Source organism: Gossypium hirsutum, chromosome A12, assembly GCF_007990345.1.
Source record: "Gossypium hirsutum isolate 1008001.06 chromosome A12, Gossypium_hirsutum_v2.1, whole genome shotgun sequence".
Lineage (NCBI taxonomy): Eukaryota > Viridiplantae > Streptophyta > Magnoliopsida > Malvales > Malvaceae > Gossypium > Gossypium hirsutum.
In genome coordinates, this window is record NC_053435.1 from 88,054,024 (window position 1) to 88,073,386 (window position 19,363).

General features: G+C 36.7%; 1 protein-coding gene across 11 annotated transcripts; it reads right to left on the bottom strand.

The window, feature by feature from the left end:
- Positions 1 to 706: 706 nt before the first annotated feature.
- Positions 707 to 19,146, bottom strand: LOC107934716 (homeobox-DDT domain protein RLT2). Of its 11 annotated transcripts, none has more exons than XM_041082994.1 (19): positions 18,997 to 19,146; positions 18,262 to 18,500; positions 17,724 to 18,167; positions 17,005 to 17,090; positions 16,049 to 16,519; positions 15,876 to 15,965; positions 15,633 to 15,797; positions 15,325 to 15,547; positions 14,789 to 14,889; positions 8,642 to 8,728; positions 8,354 to 8,506; positions 8,106 to 8,261; positions 6,268 to 6,474; positions 5,488 to 6,156; positions 4,847 to 5,401; positions 4,050 to 4,715; positions 3,641 to 3,745; positions 2,809 to 3,072; positions 707 to 1,775 (listed from the first exon to the last, which is right to left on the bottom strand). In XM_041082994.1, the coding sequence occupies exons 2-19, from the start codon at positions 18,398 to 18,400 to the stop codon at positions 1,032 to 1,034; spliced, it is 5,325 nt and encodes a 1,774-aa protein (XP_040938928.1). In that variant the 5' UTR covers positions 18,401 to 18,500; positions 18,997 to 19,146; the 3' UTR covers positions 707 to 1,031. The 11 variants fall into 11 exon arrangements, 6 of the variants coding, with proteins under 6 accessions (XP_040938928.1, XP_040938930.1, XP_040938927.1 ...); XM_041082996.1 differs by having other exon boundaries at positions 8,380 to 8,506; positions 8,642 to 8,700; positions 18,262 to 18,394; positions 18,997 to 19,098; XM_041082993.1 differs by having other exon boundaries at positions 17,005 to 17,078; positions 18,262 to 18,394; positions 18,997 to 19,096.
- Between the last annotated feature and the right edge of the window lie 217 nt (positions 19,147 to 19,363).

Sequence of the window (19,363 nt, forward strand, 5' to 3'; positions counted from 1 at the left end):
AAAGAATTATAAAACTATAATATATATATATATATGCACATTTAGAATGTACTTAGACAAAGGTTGTCCAGGTTCATTTAAATCTAGATAACTTTTGGTTCAAATTTATTTTAAATTAATTCAAAACTATAAAAAATATTATTATAAAAATTATTAAAAAATTAAAATAGTGAAAAATTATAAAAAAAAAATATTTGAATTTTTATAATTATAATACCATTTGTTCATATTTGATGTATGGTTGAATCTTATTTTTTATAATTTTATGATTTTATCTGAGCCGGGCTTAGACAAACCCAAACTTAATAAATATGCTTAGAATTTTGATTAGACCCAATCTGAACTCAACCCATAAATACCTTTAAATTTGTGAGGCTAGACGATGGTGACGATAGAAAATCAGGGGTGAATCATGTTTGAACCTTTGTTCTTTTGACTTGAAAATTTTACCTATTTTTTCAATTATATTTTTAATATTTTTTGAATTTTTAAAAAACACTTTTTAAAATTTTAATATTTTTAATTTTAAAAATTAATTAATTATTGATGTTACATATGAATTATCATGTGAATACCATTATCAACATCAATAATCCCGTCATTATCTTTGCAACAATTTGACAGAAATTAAAAGTTGGGGCTAAATGATGCCGAAAAAGAAAAAAACTACAATTTTTTTTTGTATAATTTGATGGCAAAAAATCAGTACTAAAATGAAAATAATGCATTTAAGTTGCAACTACAGTATTTTTTTCCCAAATTTACGATAACAGTGTCATTAACCAGGCAAAGTTCTGATTCTCATAAGAAACAGAGGCTGGTTAGTGGAGAAGCAAATACTGCTTATCTCTGCTAATTTTAGATGCTATTCCTTGGCAATTGTATTGTATTATAGCAAGCACGGAGGAGGTGCTTTACATGGTTAAAATTTCCTCCCTATCTAGAACCATTATATTCTTGTTGGTCAGTGAACACATAAACCACTGTTTACCTCTCAGAAACCGTCCTCTTAAGCATTTCAACAAAGTTCTTCACTCACTGAACCCTGAACATCCTTCTGTTGAATATCCGTATGGTAGATCATCTGCTGCATCCCTCACCCCCTCATCTGAATTCTCCTTTATATACCCTCCATTCAAATTTCTTTCTTCAATCTCATCCTCCTCACCACGGTCTATATCGTAATCACTTCCCTCCCCATCATCATCTTTGCCATTGAAACCACCACCATACTCATCTACTTCCTCATAATCACATTCATCTCTTATTTCATCCTTGTATCCTGAGCTTTCAGAGCTTCTACCATTACCAGCAGTCCCTGTTTCTAATAAGGCTACTTCATCTCCATTCCAAGCATTCATTCCACAACTTCTGGATGATTTCCCCATTATTTCCTTCTGGCTCTCTCTCTCACCAGCACTCTCAACCATTCTATTTGCCACTTTTGGCCTTCTGCTGTTTAATCGACCATGGTTACGCCCTCCCTGCCGATGTGACCGTGATTTCCATTCCACTACTGGCCTTAATCTCCCACTCTTTGCAGTTGTAATCCTCTCTCTAGATCCAGATCTAGAATTAGCAGGCCGCCTCTGATATCTTCCACCACATATGACTCCGAATCCCCTCCTACGAACTTCCCCACGGCCAGAACCAGAAAATCCTATCCCTACATTATCCCAGCTTGCTTTTTGTAGATACTTTACTTGATTTGGAGTCTGCATTGTCTCATCATCTTGGTGGTTCTTCACAAAAGTATACTTAGAAGGGGGAAGCTCCTTAAAAGAAAACAGAGTAAATTGAGAATAATTAGTTTCAAGCGTCATAAGAAAAACAAAAAACAATTGTACCATATACTATTTCAAATATAACTGACAACTCTTCAAGATACATCCAACAAATGCCCAACTCTTGGAGGTTAAATGTGGTACTCACGGTAAGAAGCTAAGTATATAGCAGGACAGAACCCCAAACCCAGCAAGTAAAACCCAGACAGGAGGTTGAATAGGTGAAGTTGCCGATTTCAGTTCAACCAGCCAATCCAGTTGAAAAAATTACTTAAATACAAAATACATTATTTTAATAATTGAATACGTATTAAATATAGTAAATATTTAACAAAAAAACAGTTGGTTTAATGATACAGTATTTGATTAAAAAAAAGTCTAAGAGTTCAAGTCTTATCAATTATTAAAAGTGAACCTAAAACTGGTTCAATTACTAATTATGTTGGGTTTAACTAGTTCACTGAAAAGCTGGATACTAACTAGACCAGACAGAATACAGTTTCCCAATTCAACCAGTCCCATCCAGTTTTTTTATCCATTCACAAGAAAATGAAAGAAATTACATTTACTGTCCCTTTCTGATTATTATATCTTATTATTATTTAAAAAGCCGATGTCTGTAGGATCTCAGCGCATGAATGAGGGCATCAAATATAGGACTAGTAAAAAACTTAACTCATGTCGAAAGGAAATGAGTATTAGGTAGAAATTCTTTTATATTTTGTTGATTTGAGAAAAAATGAATATATAGATGGAAAGACGGGAAGTGATTCGGACCCAACTCAAACACATGCACCAGCCTTGAGCCAAATGCTTGGGTGTCCTTTCTGGTGGAAATTTCAAGTTTGTGCCATATTGCTTTTCCTTGTACCAAAAGAAAATTGTATACTTATAAAATAGCATTTTCAGTATGCTAATCCACACTAAAAGGAATCCAAATCTCATCATTCTTCTATTTATTGAGGATATTATTTTCTGCTTTATATATTCATGAATTAATCACGATGCAAAAGGCAGTGCTTACCATAAATTCTTCAGCTCCCCTGTCCCTCTTAGTCTCTGCCCCCTGGGTAAGTGTGTAGGAGATAGCCGCATTGAATTCCATAAGCCTCAGAGCCACAGCAGCTGTTGTTTTTGGAATCCATGGAAGTACAGGAACAGCCTCAAGATTGGAAGAATAATCAACTTGATGTTCTGACAGGTTAGATGAAGACAGTACTTCACTTGTAGTCTCAAATTTTGCGGATAAATAATCCCTCCTGATGGAACTTTCCAGCAGTGTTAAGATCTAAAATGGGCACAAGAGTAAGTAACCCAACTTCTTAACAAAAACAAAAGATTAGGAAAGAAACAAGAAGCACCCTGTTGATTCAGCCTGTGTTTGCAAAAAGATTAGAATAACACATTATTACTAAATGATATGGAACTAAAGCTTGCATGACAGAAGCCATTTAAGTAGAATAGAAAACAATTACCAAGATCCTACACCTTTTCCATTATGCTTAGGTTTTCACACCTGGTGAGCTTGTATCAAATAAAAGAAACAACAATTGTAAGGCTTCAAATCCCACATTCTCCTCTTCTCTTCTAATTTCTCCTAGCTCAATGTTCCTTTTATCCCGTTATTGCCTTCTTCTCTTCCCTTTCACTTTCATGTCCAATCTTATCATTTCCTTTTGAATCTTCTCAATACCAAGAATTTATTCCTTATCCATGTCGAACAAGAGAAAGTAATGCCATGCAGAGCAACAGTTAGATGATGGGTACTCTTCTTTCTTGGTTATGAACCAATAACAGTGAGGAAACTTTTAAAGTTAAGAGATGATTAACACAGTAAATGCGCCTGGCACACAAACCTGAAGAAGCTCTTCAGCTGTTGTTGAAGAGTCCAGCTTCATACCCCAAGAATTTCGGTAGTCCTCAGTCCAAGTGGATTGAAGAGCTTCGAATGGAATAGAAACCTGCAAGAGGACAATGCTAAGCCGCAAAAATATTGGATAATAAATACCTAAAAGATATTGTCATGGCTTATGGTTATAACTGCAATCAGAGGTTCGTCATTTATGAATCAAATAAACTGCCCAAAAAGAGCACGACATTCTATAATAAAGGAAGTAAAAGCTCAGAAACTAGAAGGGACTCCTTAGACCACTTGTCACCCTATACTTGCCTTTTCATTTTGTCAATGAGCTCAAGCTACAAGAATGACTAGGTCATAAACCCATATTTATGATTTTAACTAACCAAAAAATCCCTCTTCACTACCTTTCTCTCAAATCTAAGGAGAGGTCCAAATGAGAAGGCACAGACCTCAAGCAAAGCTAATTGAAGTTTAATCAATCTGATTCTCAGAGGAGAAAACACTGAACCATCCAAAGCAAGTTCAGCACCCATTTGCATTTTCTGTGCACACTGAGCCACATGTTCAGAAAATGCACTCTCAGAGGCAATATAGGTCGTATGGCAAGAAGGGCAGTGATTGTCTTTAACAAAATAAACATTGAAGCAAGAATCGCATACACCCAGAAGCTCTTTGCACATTCTCTCCCCATCTTTCATGACAGAAAATGTCAATGAACTAAAACACTCCTTCCACATCCATTTCTCAAAATCTTGATATCTCTTCAGGGCATTATTTTTCTCATTTTCATCCCTGCCAAGCTCAATTGAAAAAGATGATGTCTCTGACATATCAGAATCAGACCCACATAAAATGCTACTAGGACTTTCAGAATAGACACTCCAATCAAGGCCTGAAGCCATTTCATTAGCTTTTTCCTTAGCAGTGTCTCCTTTCTGCCTCTCATTGACATGCAGCTTATTCCGTGCAACAGCTTCCTTAAAGGACATCTCAATCTTCAGCAACATTGCATGCAAGAGGGATTCCCTGATCCCACGCACATCCAAAAATGACAACAGAGCGTCAAAACCCTGCATGCATAGAGGAAAAAGAGGCAATTGAACACACAAAAGCAACTAACATATGTAAGGCGACAAAACATGCATCAAAAAACATATACAGCAGTGTCAGAATTTAAAAGCTGTTTGAGATGGAAATTTACTTCTTCAGTATCAATGAGTCTCCAATGACCATCAAGTAACTCAATGAAGATCCTACCACAACCAGGATCGTTACAAGATGTAGTAGTAAATTGCCAGTATCTATTTCTTCTACGATCTTGACCAAGAGGTAATGATCTGTATGCATACATCTCTTCTGCCTTGTGACCAATATAAGATTTTAGCAGTGAACGAGATCTGTCAAGTGCATAACCTGGTTGCTGATATTGGAGATTATCTGGTGCAAAAGAGAAATCTTGCACTGGCAGGTTCCCTTCCGTAGCCATGTTATTAAGACAATTCTGATCATTTTGTGGATTGTTTAAGCATTCTTGCTGCACAACATGATAAACAGAGGAATCATGATCTTTTTTGTCACCAATGATCTGTGGGCTTTCCCTACATTCAGCTGAAGACATCACAAGTCTATTCTTCACTGGATTCCCCATATATGAATAATATGTCCTCAATACAAAGTCTTCTTTTATACGACGTTTATCAAGTTGTGCCTCCGTCCAAATTTGCTTCTTTAAAGCATTTGCGGCTTCTAGGCGTTCCTGAAAGCAATTTCAATTTAGAATACATGAAGAAAAGTAATAAACAGATTTTATAAGTTGAAGAACAGATAAAATGTAAAGCTCACCTTGAGAACAATGCGAATAAAGTTTCCTTCAATTGCAATGGAAATCAAAGCAACAAGTGCATTAAGGCGTTCCTCAACACTTAAATCAGAGTAGTCCCCTTCCATAAGTCCTTGAACCCATAGTTCACCAGGGCTGCTTTCATCAATTTCCATATCTTCTTGACCAGAGCTAGCAGCATCCGCTGATTGCTCAGTAGAAGCATCAATTTGCTTTACCTTATCAAAACCTCCAGAATGTGGAGATGATAAACCCTTGCATGCATTCCCAACTTCAACTTGTGGGGTTTCCATAATAGCACTCTCCTCCTTTCCTGAGATAGTTTCTCTAACAGAACTGCTTCTTTCTTCAGAATTGTGGATCTCTTTCTTCGCATTTATTTCAGCACCCAGATCATCAGCCACAGGATCCTCTGGTATATCACTTTCAGAATCTTCATCTCTTTCAGCAACCTCAGCATCTACACCTAAAATTTCACTTTTAAAAACTCGAATTCCTTCCCTTGCTGTAGAAAGAATTGCCTCAGCATCAGCTGGGTCCTTCCTATATGGAGAACGCACACAGTATGTTGAAGGAGCTGTTCTGTCAAAGAGTTTTGTATCCCTCGAAAAAGCAGCAGCAATAGAAGCTTCCTGGGCCTTGTTTGTTGTAAGATCTCTCAGACCCGATTTCTTAAATTAACAGACCAAAAATACGGAAAAAATGAATACAAGAGAAAAGAGATTAAAGGAGTTTAATCTAGAGCAGCAATGAAGAACTGCAGAGGCACCAACTTAGCTTACTTGGATCTTCTCTGCTACTTCCAATACTGTTAGGCCTTTGCTACCCTCAAGAGAAAGAATATGAAATGCAGCAAATTTAACAGTTCCGGGTGTCAACCGATGTCTAGATCTGCGTGGATTGGAGAAACCCCTTTCTTGCATTATAGCAATGGCATTTGCTGCTGCTCCATTTCGAAAATTAGTAATTATGTCTTCACCATTATTACCCTACATGGACACACAAGATAGATTAACAATTGTATGCCTGAAAACTAAAGAAGACAAATTTGAAGCTTGTTGATTGGCCATCATAGTTTTAGGTATTACCACCACAGATGTACTCTCATAAATTACACCCCCAAGAGTAAGACATCTTTTTTGGTAACAAGATAACTGATATGCTTAAGGGTTGGATTTTATTCTAACTGCTTCAACTAGACCTTACCTTAAAAATATTCATCACTGAAAGAAACAAAAAAATTTGCAGAAAATCATGCTCAATACCAATCAACTCAGACACATATGAATGTTGTATGAATGTAGATGTCTAAAACAGAAGGAAATAAAGATTAGACAATCCATATTGCATTCGAAATAAGCATAAGAGGAAAATAAGAAAAAATTAACAATAATATACTGAGAGGGGAGCTCCTCCGAAATAGCATGCTGAAATATAACTGTTTCAGAATTAGTAAAAACTCTTTCTGCTATCTGCCCTGAAGAGTAAGACTTTCTTCTAGTAACCGAAAAAAAGAAAGAAATTGATATGCCCGCAGGCTGGATTTTTTTCAAACTGATTCAATAGACCTTATCTTAAAAATAGTCATAAAAGGAAATGATGTATTTGAAGAAAATCGTATTAAATGCTGAATTCAAACAAATATGAATACTTTCCAAAGTGAAAAGAAACAACTAAAACAGGAGGAAATAAAGAATAGAAATGTATGGTGCATTAGAAATAAGCATAAAGAGAGAAAGTAAGTAAAAATAATAATATACTGGAAAGAGAGCTCCCCATAAGAGCATGCTTCGCTCAAACATATTACATACAATAGTTGTACTCAAAAGAAAGATATCCCTACTACATAAGAATCAGATGAGAACTCTTTCAGTTGAATATACAGGCAAACAAGTTCCTACATGCACCAAGCAAGAAATACCGCATCTTTAACCTTTTCTGTTCACTAATAGTTCACACTAACCAACCCAGTCCAATCCAACAATAGTTGAGTGACAATAAAAATTTGGTTTTATCATCGGCTTTCTTGACCAATCATCCATTCAGCTAAGGAGTGATATAACTAAAAGCATTGTAAGATCTTCTACAGCATTGAGCTTCCAGAACTCCATGGAGAAGCAAACTTTCGATGTAATTCAGAACTTCTCAGTAGCATTCCCAACTTGATCAGTCAAGGCTAAAAAAGTAGAAATAGCCTAAACAAATCGCACCCAAGATTCTCCTATTGAAGGCTGAAAACTAGGATAGCTCGCTCAAAAAATTCAACCGTGCATAATATTCTTATCAAGTAAAATACACAAGCAGTACTCATTATATAAGCAAAATGGCAACCATTACATTCAAAAGTCACAACTATATAACCAGACAAGTCATCACAACTTTAGTTAAGACCAAAAGAATAGCTTGCAGTTCTTATTGTTCACTTCCTGATGTCATGAACAGCTTGCTGCTTAGTGCAGCTGCTACTCTTTGTAGCAGACTAGCCAGCTTCTTTGGATGAATATGACTCTCATTTAATCAAAAAGGAAAAAAAATAATAATAATATTAAACATGAAAGCACAGATGACTCTTCAACTAAAAAGATAAAGGACCACATAACCAACAGACAAAGAAAAGCACCTCATTTCCATCACAAAGATATGCCTGCTGAATATTTCTTTTCTTCAGCTGTGGCCCAAATCCAGCAGACAGAGCAAACTGCCGCAAGATTTCGGGCCATGTCAACACATTTAAGTGGCGTTGCCAGCTGCGTATGTCAAAGCCCCAAGCGTATGCCTAAATATAGGGTGTAACACAGGAAAGTAATGGAGAAAGTTTATCAGTAAGAAATGACCCTAACCATAAACTATTAATAGCTTATAGCTCACCCCTTCAACAATCTGTGGATGCCCACCTCCAGGGTTAGCAGCACTGTTTTGACTTGCTCCTGCCCCAGTTGAAGGTGTTCGTGCAACATCCTCAATATCTTTGATAATAGATCTAAGAAGAGCAACATGTATCTCACCCAACAACCTTGGATCCTGAAACATCCAAGAGAAAAAGTGCAGATCCATATCAAAGAAAATATGCTAACAAGGATCATAGCTCCTAGTAGAATTAAATCAATACAAAAATCTCTTTTCGAAGGAGAATGGTAGGGGAAAAAGACAACTTACATAGTCATGAAAAGCTTGGACAAGCTCATCCAGAGTAAAAGGCCAAAGTCCAAGAACATCTGCAAAGGTAATTAAGAACCTCCAGACCTAAAATATTTGTCACAATTCAAACCTTGATAAATACAATACATAGCCATACATGATAAATTGGCAGCTAAAAAGATGTGATGCATGCACAGAATTTCAAACAGAACATAAGAAAACATAACACAGCCAATAACCATCAACAAATTTTCATCTTCAATCAACAATAGTATAGAGAGATTCGGCAAACCACCAAGGGGAAGGAAACACAACCCTTAACATGATTACACATATAGAGAAAATGATAAATGATAATGCTTATAAATGCATATGATATAAAAGATTGCCCTTAGATGGACTTCACAATAACATAAAAGATTGGAAATTCAGGGTAGAAACCAGAAAATTAACCACTTCAGACAAGGCATCATTTGGTAACTTGGCCAATTTTTCATGTTTTTATTTTCAAGAGTTCTATTTTCCTTTTTTTCTCAATTTCTGATAAAAGGAAACATAGCAGTTGTTAAAAGATAGGGCAAGAAAATGGAATGGAATGGCTGGTTTGAGTAAGACATTCATCATCAATAACTTAGTCACTATGTGTTATTTTTGACAATAAAAGATGACACTGCTCATATAACAGGGTACTGTTCACAGCAGATAACAGGGTCCTACTTGTAAATTTTGTATCCGAAACAGATGGAAACGCTTTCTTTTTTGCTTCCAATAACTCTGAAAACTTTGTCTATCTTTTCAGGTTTTTTTTTTTTTTTGAATTGAATTGTCAGATTTCAGTTTCCTAATTAAGGAATATTTGAGTGTATCAAATAGGATTCTGTAAATATTTTATCCCTAACTTTAAGGCTGTTTTTAGGTATAGCATCCCTGGAATAAGTATGTTTCCTAGTGTAAAGTTTCCTAAGTTAGGCTCACTATGTCTATAAATATTTATGTAATTTCTTGTGAAAAATATAATTGAAATAGTCTGTTTTTAACATGGTATCAGAGCTTTTTTAGCCCGATTTCTGGGATTTTTTTTCTTTTTCTGGCGATTTTTTTCCTGATTCCAACCAGCCCTCAAGCTTGTAAAATTTGTTCAAACGAAACATGACTGAAACTGTCAAGATCAGTAACATTGGGGATGTCTCAGAAGTTTCAGTGAACAACTCAAACCCAACAAGTGAGTTTCAGAACATCCAAGTAGCCTATAGGCTAAATGGGAAAAATTACCTGAAATGGTCTCAACTGGTTCGTACGTTCTTGAAGGGAAGAGGAAAACTGAGTCACTTACTCGGAACTGGACCTAAAGAAGGAGATCCTAAGTTTGATGCTTGGGATGAACAAGACTCTATGGTAATGTCTTGGTTATGGAACTCTATGATGCCAGAAATCAGTGATACATGCATGTTTCTTAACAAATCCAAAGAAATATGGGTAGCTGTGAAACAAACTTATTCTAAAGTTCGAGATGCTGCTCAAATCTATGAAATCAAGACTAAGATTTCATCTACCAAGCAAGGAAGTCGATCAATCACGGAGTATTCTAATCTGTTACAAAGTTTATGGCAAGAGATGGATCATTACCAGTGCATTCAGATGAAGTGCAGTGAAGATGCAGCACTCCTGAAAAGGTTCGTTGAAAAGGATCGAATTTATGATTTTCTTGCTGGACTAAATGTTGAGTTTGATGCAGTAAGAGTTCAAGTACTTGGAAAAGAGGAACTACCATCACTAAATGAGACAATTGCAATTGTTCGTGCTGAGGAAGGAAGAAGAGGAGTTATAGTTGAGAACAGTCAAGTGGATAGTTCAGCCTGGTTACAAAAGCTGTAAGTGAGAGGAGATTTGGCCTGGAGCAGCCAAATAGTGAAGAAAATAGACAGACAACGTACAAAGCCTATTAACAGGGATTCCGTATGGTGCACCTACTGTAAAAAGGCCCGTCACATTAAAGAAAGATGCTAGAAACTCCATGGGAAGCCACAAACAACAAATAAAAATTTTTCAGAAAAAGGTGGACAACCAAAGGGACAAGGACGAGCATATACAGCAAGACAGCTGGATGAAAAAAATAATTCTCAAGAATCACCTGTTGAATTCAATAAAGAAGAAATTGAGAAGTTAAAAAATTTGCTGGGATCATTGAAAAAAACTTCTTTAACAGGTACTTGTAGTTTGGCTTTTTCAGGTATATCCTCTTCTCAAGATTCTAAAATCTCAGATACAGTCACCAAAAGTTCTTGGGTCATTGACTCAGGAGCTACGGACCACATGACCCACTCCTCACAAAAATTTGTTTCATATACACCTTGCCCTAGTAGTAGAAAAATAACAGTAGCCGATGGTTCTGTGATCAAAATGGTTGGTCAGGGTGATATTGTTATAAACAAAACCCTTACTCTTAAAAATTTCCTTCATGTTCCAAAACTATTTACCAATCTTTTATCCATTCAAAGAATGACCAAAGACTCTAACTGTAAAGTGGTTTTCTATCACAATCGATGTCTTTTTCAGGAACAGAATACGAGGAGGATGATTGGACATGCTAAGGAAGTAAATAGCCTATGCTATCTTGAAAAATCCAGTGAAGAAGTTAGTGCTCTGAATTCCTCACCTTCATCTTTCATATCCGAATCTATTAAAACCAATAAAGACCAAATTTGGCTCTATCACCTTCGCCTTGGTCATCCATCGTTTAGAGTCCTTAAAATTATGTTTCCTTCATTGTTCAAAGGATTGGTTGTTGAAAAATTTCATTGTGATATCTGTGAACTTACAAAACATAAACATACCTCTTTTCCAGTAAGCAATAAAAGAACTTTCACTCCTTTTACTCTTATTCATAGTGATGTTTGGGGGCCATCCACTATTTCAAATATTTCTGGGGCTCGGTGGTTTGTATCCTTTATTGATGATTGTACTCGTGTATCTTGGATATTTCTTTTAAAACAAAAATCTGATGTAAGGTCTATCTTTCCAACCTTTTACAACATGATCAAAACACAATTTGGAGCTGAAATAAAAAGGTTTAGGTCAGACAATGCCAAGGATTATTTCAATCAATTTCTCTCAACATATTTCCAAGAAAGAGGCATTATACATGAGTCATCTTGTGTTAGTACACCCCAAAAAAATGGTGTTGCCGAAAGAAAAAATGGTCACATTTTAGCTATTACAAGAGCCCTTTTGTTCCAAAAAAATGTCCCTAAACAATATTGGGAGGAGGCTGTTTTAACTGCTACTCATTTGATAAATAGATTGCCTACAAAAGTCCTTGAATCTCAAAGTCCTATGCAAGTTCTAGCAAAATTCTTTCCTGATTTTAATACTTCAAGTAACCTTACTCCCAAAATATTTGGCTGTGTTGCTTTTGTACATGTTCATTCTCAAAATAGAGGAAAATTTGATCCATGAGCTATCAAGTGTGTCTTTCTCGGTTATTCTTCCACTCAAAAGGGGTACAAATGCTATCATCCAGCCACAAAAAAAAAATTGTAACAGCAGATGTTACTTTTGCAGAACAAGAGCATTTCTTTACTCGTCCTTATCTTCGGGGGGAGATCTTATTCACAGAAGATAAGGACAAAGAATTCTTTCTTCTTGACATTCCAGCTCCTGTCCAGCAACAAAACACCCACATTCCAGCTCCTGTACAGCAGCAAAACACTCACATTCCAGCTCCTGTCCAGCAACCAAACACTCCTACTCAATCCTTGCCTACTAACCAACCTGCCCGACTTGGAACAATGGCCCCTATACAACCTGAAACAGAGCCTAATACACCCAAATCACCAAGAGGAATTCAGGACACTACTCGTCCTTTACTGGTTTACTCAAGGAAGAAGGCACCGGTGCAAGTTCAATCATCTTCTTCTCCTATACGACCTAAGGTAATTGCTGAACCTACTTTGAATTCTAATACTGCAAATTTAGATGATTTTCCCATTGCTATTAGAAAGGGGACTAGAACCTGTACAAAACATCCCTTGTACCTATTCATGTCTTACAAAAACTTGTCCCATAACCACAAAACCTTTCTTACCAACCTAAATTCTATCTCCATTCCCAAAACTGTATCCGAGGCATTAGAAGATGAGAATTGGAAAAATGCCATGAAAGTTGAAATGGAAGCTCTTCAAAAAAATAAGACATGGGACTTAGTGCAATTACCGAGAAGAAAGAAACCAGTGGGATGTCACTGGGTGTACACAGTGAAATATAAGTCAGATGGTTCTTTGGAGAGGTACAAAGCAAGATTGGTTGCTAAAGGGTACACTCAAATGTATGGAATAGACTACCTTGAGACATTTGCCCCTGTAGCAAAGATGAACACTGTAAGAGTGTTGTTGTCACTAGCTGCCAGCCAAGGCTGGAAATTATAGCAATTTGACATCAAAAATGCCTTTTTACACGGTGATCTTGAGGAGGAAGTCTATATGGATGTTCCTCCAGGATTCGGTCCAAATACAGGACAAGTAGTTTGCAGACTAAAAAAGGCTTTGTACGGTCTAAAACAGTCCCCGAGGGCTTGATTTGGAAGATTTACCAAAATAATGCTCAAGTTGGGTATAAACAGAGTCAAGGAGATCACACTCTATTTGTAAAACACTCATCTTCAAGGGGAGTGACTGCTTTATTAGTCTATGTTGATGACATTATAGTGATTGGTGATGATCTAGAAAGAATAGAGAATTTAAAGAAATGCCTAGTAATAGAATTTGAAGTCAAAGAGCTCGGTAAGTTAAAATATTTCCTTGGTATTGAAGTGGCACACTCTCGGAAAGGAATATTCATATCTCAGTAAAAATACATAGTTGATTTGTTGACAGAGACGAGCAAGTTGGGCTGTAAACCAGCAGAGACACCCATAGAGGTGAACCACAGACTTGGAAATGCACTAGAAGATGCAGCAGTTGATAAAAGGTCATATCAAAGACTTGTGGGGAAGCTCATTTACTTGTCTCATACCAGACCAGATATTACCTATGCAGTAGGTGTTGTAAGTCAGTTTATGCACAATCCCAAAGAATCACATCTTAGAGCCGTATATCATATTCTACAGTACTTAAAGGGCACACTAGGCAAAGGAATCTTATTTAAAAAGGGGCAGAATTTAACCCTTGAAGCCTATGCTAATGCAAATTATGCAGGATCTATGGTTGATAGAAGATCAACCTCGGGCTATTGTACTTTCCTAGGAGGCAACCTTGTGACTTGGAGGAGTAAAAAACAAAATGTTGTGGCTAGATCTAGTGCAGAAGCTGAATTTAGGGCGATGGCTCTTGGAGTTTGTGAGTTGTTATGGCTAAAAATTATTTTGGAAGATTTGAAGATCGAGTGGGAAGGTCCAATGAAGTTGTATTGCGATAATAAGTCTGCTATCAATATTGCACATAATCCAGTTCAACATGATCAAACGAAGCACGTTGAGGTTGACAAACATTTTATAAAGGAAAAACTGGACAGTGGCTTAATTTGCACTCCGTTTGTGTCCACTGATGGTCAACTAGCAGACATACTTACCAAAGGATTGTCTGGGAAGTTATTTCAGAAATTAGTAAGCAAGCTGAGAATGGATGATATCCACTTCCCAGCTTGAGGGGGAGTGTCAGATTTCAGTTTCCTAATTAAGGAATATTTGAGTGTATCAAATAGGATTCTGTAAATATTACCCCTAACTTTAAGGCTGTTTTTAGGTACAGCATCCCTAGAATTAGTATGTTTCCTAGTGTAAAGTTTCCTAAGTTAGGCTCACTATGTCTATAAATATTTATGTAATTTCTTGTGAAAAATATAATTGAAATAGCCTGTTTTTAACAGAATTGTTGCAACCAGGCATGTTAAAAAAAATGAAAACAAAAAACAGTAAACAAGATGCAAAATTTAACAAAAGAACCTTTAAGATTTTGCTTACTTCAATCAATAATCAGTAAACATATTACGTGACAGATTGATTAAATCAAACAGGAAACTATATGATTGTAACTTCTGAATGACAGTCTCAATGTAATATGTGCACTTTCTAATGTGCTATTAGGCTTCAGTCAATTAAAGATCATCTCCTTATCAGGAAAACAAAATGCCGCGAAAATATCCTCTAAGAAAACAACTACACAAGCTCACCATGAGAAGATTCCCTACATTCTCCTCAGAACCATTCCACGGTTGAATTGAGAAAGGTCTCTTCAATTGCACTGTTTTGGGCGGAAACTCACACAGCTTGTCTAAAACAAGAAAAAGGAAATATATAAAACAGTTGCCAAGCTGAAAACTCACACCAGGTAAGCAAAAAATACCAGTGGGCAGTCAAGGCATAGTCCCACAAGATTGATGGTTCAGATGTTCAAACTTGGACAATAAACAAAGGTATGCAATTTAGACTAGTAACATACAAAAAAAAATGACACCTTTTTAGCTTTAACAATTCAGACGATACAGACAGAACCAAGACCCACAAGCATTCATCAAAAGAGATTCTTAGTTCAATGAGGGAATCATACCAGTCAGAAGAATATAAAATGAATTAACTGAAAGAATCATGGATCAAATAAATAGTCAAGTACTTCCACTAAAGATCAAAGTAACCTTCACTAAACCGACAGAACCAAAGAGTTTAAAAGACGGTAGAATGTGGCAAAGGAATATCCAAAAATAACTACCTCTAAATATATCAAGATTTTGCAAGGCTTCAAAGCCGAGTGGCAGTGTTGAAGACAGCCCTTTGCTTGATGTAGCTATCTCCATGAGTTCCAAGTATTCATCCTCTACAGGTTCCATCGATTCTTTAGCTAGTTTACGAGCAATAGCTCTCTCATTAGTAGCTCTAAGCCTGGCTGCCTCCTTTTCTTTACGCAGTTCTTCTTTTATTCGTAATCTCTCAGCCTTAGTACATATAGAGATATAATTATGCCCTAAACTCATATGCTAGAGTTTGAAAATACTTAAAACAAAATGCTCCAAGGCTTACTCTAATAGATTCTTTCATCAAGAACTTCTCCCTACGCTCTAGTTCACGCCTCTGCTCTCTCTGGTATCTCTCCTCCTCCCGATGCTTTTCACGTAGCAGCCTCTCCTCTTCCTTCCGCTTTTCATGTTCATGTCTCCGCATTTCTTTTCTTATTTGCTCTTCTCTCTTTACATACAAAAGAAGTATTAATGCATAACTCATAAACCTCACAGACCAAGAAAAAGGCACACTAGTAACCCAAACCTTTCGCTTCAACATATCCTGTTTTTCAAGCTCCCTTCTAATTCTTTTCTCATGGGCTTCAATTTCACGTGTAATTCTATCTTCTTCACCCTACAAAACATAGATGAAGATTCATGATTTAACATTCTACGATTAATAGCCATGAGGGTACTTCATTACAAATAACAGTACACCTTGCGCTTCCTCTCTTTGCGCAAAACATCATCATCAAGACAGACCCTCCTGTCAGATGACACAAATGGACTCCCCAGTGCAGAAATTGGGTGAGAACCAATATTAGCATCGAGAGCAGTATTTGTTGAAGAGTTTATTCGTGAAACATAATCATATTCTCCTGAAGCAGTAGGTAAGAGATGCCCTGGCCTGCTTTGTTGAGGCAAAAGATTCAAATTTGGTATCTGACCTGGAAAACCATATCCAGGTTGTACTTGTTCATTCCCAAGCAAAGATGAACACCCAGCAGACAATGATGAGACTCTGGCATTTGGACCATCAGTGGGTAAACCGTAGTTGAAGGATAGGGGAAATCTTCCATCAGTGGGTAAACCGTAGTTGAAGGATAGGGGAAATCTTCCATATGTTTCAGTTCTAACAGTGGGCTGCTCTAGGAGAAACTGATATTCACAAACAGCCCTCACCGAACCCTGAGGATGCAATAGGTTCTGTTAATTTCTTGTCAATACACTTCATTTTGAATAATGTAAAAGAGTTCTAGAATGATATACAGGTGAAGCTTGCCAAATCACATAATCAGATTAATGAAGAAGCAGCAGGTTAAATCAAGAAGATGAATGAATCAACAGAATTCTTTTCTATTATATCAATTGAACTTATTTAATAAATCAAGTATTTAACAGGAATATAATATTCAACATATGAAAGAACCCAAGACAATCTGAGACTTGCCCAAAGTCAAATTATGAGATACAGAAAAGTTTTGTGTGCGCAGATTGCCCAAAGTCTAGTTATAGTTAATAGGTAGTCCAATTTATAGTTTTCCTTAGTGCCAGTAAAACTAACAAAACCTAGAGAGGCAAGGCATTGCAAAAGCAACCATTATGAAGGAGAAAGTAATTGGGATATTCACGGTTCCCTACCCATCTTGGATGTGAGAAGAACAAAATCTAACCTTGACTGTTTTTGTATCCCGTCGATCATATATTTTGGTCTCAAAAGGCCCCCCAGGTTGTTTCTGCTGCACTGCTGTTGATGCTCCTAGCAAAAGATATAAACATTTAATGGGTAGAATGCTGGTTGACTTGAAGTCAAAAGACAACAGTTAAACACAAAAAACCAAAGAAAGTATGATGATCATTAAGTACATGGCTAATAATTTTATGTCACGATTTGAGAGGAAAATAGAACCAATTCAGGAAGAATAGAAAATCAAACCACTGAAGCTTAAAAGTTAACCAATCTAAACTCTTCAATAGAAAATGTACATTTGTGACTCAATACGCATGCAGATTAGACCATGCTTTAAGTGTTGTTGATAGAAACCATTCCTTATTGAACTCCTTAGGGTTCTATCTACTCTTTCCTCTATTTTCACACATGCATTACTGCTTTTACCGGTAAGAGTTGAGACCAACAATTGACCTAACCAATGAAAGTTTTAACCTTCTCTTCAGAATTCCTAACCTGAAGCAATCCACCTCCGCTGGTAACTATTAACATGTTACAGAAACCTAGTCCAAGATGCTAGACGTTTAAGCAAGTTGAAATCCTACCAAAAAAAAAAACTCTAAAATTAGCTTGAGTAGAAGATCCATGTCAAAAAGTTAGGCTTAATTTCAACAATTAGATTCACAGTTTTTGAGCAAGAGGAGAGCAATTTTAGTTACTTGCCTATTGGTGCGCCAAATGCACCAGGTGGCAAAGGATCAAACTCCATCCCAAACATTGGACCATCATCCCTTATAGGCTCACCCAGCTGTAATTCCGCAAATTTTATAGCCCGAAGCTCAAGCTCTGCCATCGAATGAGTCATCTCGTAATACCTTGGAATAGTCATTCCAGCTCTTGGAACCACCCTTTTCAGGTCCAGCCCATGCCCCAACAAACTGGACCCTCCTGATCCATGTTCATTTCCCGCCTCAGAACCTCCCATTTCTTCTCCCGCAACTCCAACAAGGTGAGCTGACGACGTGGAATACTTCCTTTGACGCTTTAACGGCGCCGCCTTCCTATCCTTTAGCCGGCGGTGGCAGAACCACATCTGCAACTGTCTATCAGAAAGCCCCAATTGCACCGATAATTCCGCCCGCGTAGCTTCGGACGGGTACATTTCCGCTGAAAAAGCATAAATGAGCAAATTTACAACATATTAACCACAAAAAAGAAAAAAAAACATCGAGACAGAAATGAGTGAGAAAGTAAAACAAACTGGCATATGTTTTCTCTAGAACTTCAAGCTGAGAAGCGGTCTTCATTTTCCGTTTGACTTTTGTTTCTCCTTCCTGAGGCTTCTTCTTCTCGCCTTCAGAACTACCTCCATCTCCGCCGCTAATACCACCAGTCTCCATTTTTCAAGGTGAGAAAAAAATCCCAAGATATTTAACGAAGGTGAAACAGAATTTCACTCTCTATAACATTGAGAATGAGAGCATGAAAGAGCTTCAACAGCTAGAAAATCAAAGAAGAGGAAAACACGGGGGATTCACCCTTTAAACTAGGGATTGACGAAAATAAAAAATGAATTTACTTTACTAAACTATTAGGCATTAATTAGTACCACAAACAAAGTCTTTCTCTATCTAAAGAAAGAAAGAAAAAAAAATATAAGGAGAAGTTACTTGTCTGTCTCTCTCAGAATAAAGAATCAAAGTGGTAGTGGTGAGTGTGTGATTAAGATGTGCGGTTAGATTTCCAAAAGAAATACTTAAAAGATAATAGCCTTAGTGGTGTCGTGATGAAAATAGTAATGGTAGATAGACGAGAGCTTAAATAAAGGAAAAAGAAGAATAGAGATGAAAGATGGTTGAGAAATATTAAAAATTAATAGTAGTAGTAGCAGTAATGAAAACAAAAGGAGGAAAGGATGTGGAACAGAAAGACTATAATAATGATACTGAGAGAATGAAAAACGAGGAAGAATGCAATATCCAAGAACAAAACTCACCCTCTCTGTCATCCCAATCGATCCCATTGTTGTTGTAGGTTATAAATTAATGGGAATGAAAGAGGAAGAGAAGCGTATTTGTCAGACCAGATCAATTTTTGTCTTTGTGTTTTTCAATTTGAAATATGGGAGACTAACTTCAACGATACGGTGTTCAGTTTCTCTCTCTTACAAGTTACAACGCTGTTTTCCATGTTTCTCATTAAGGTCAACTCTCTAATTAATCACTCAACTTTTCACATCTTTCTAGTTTGGTCCCTGAACTATGAAAATTTTCAATTTAATCATTAAATTATTTAGAATCATTTTTTAGTCACTGTACCGTTAAGTCTGAAACAGCTAGATGACTGACCATTATAAACTACAT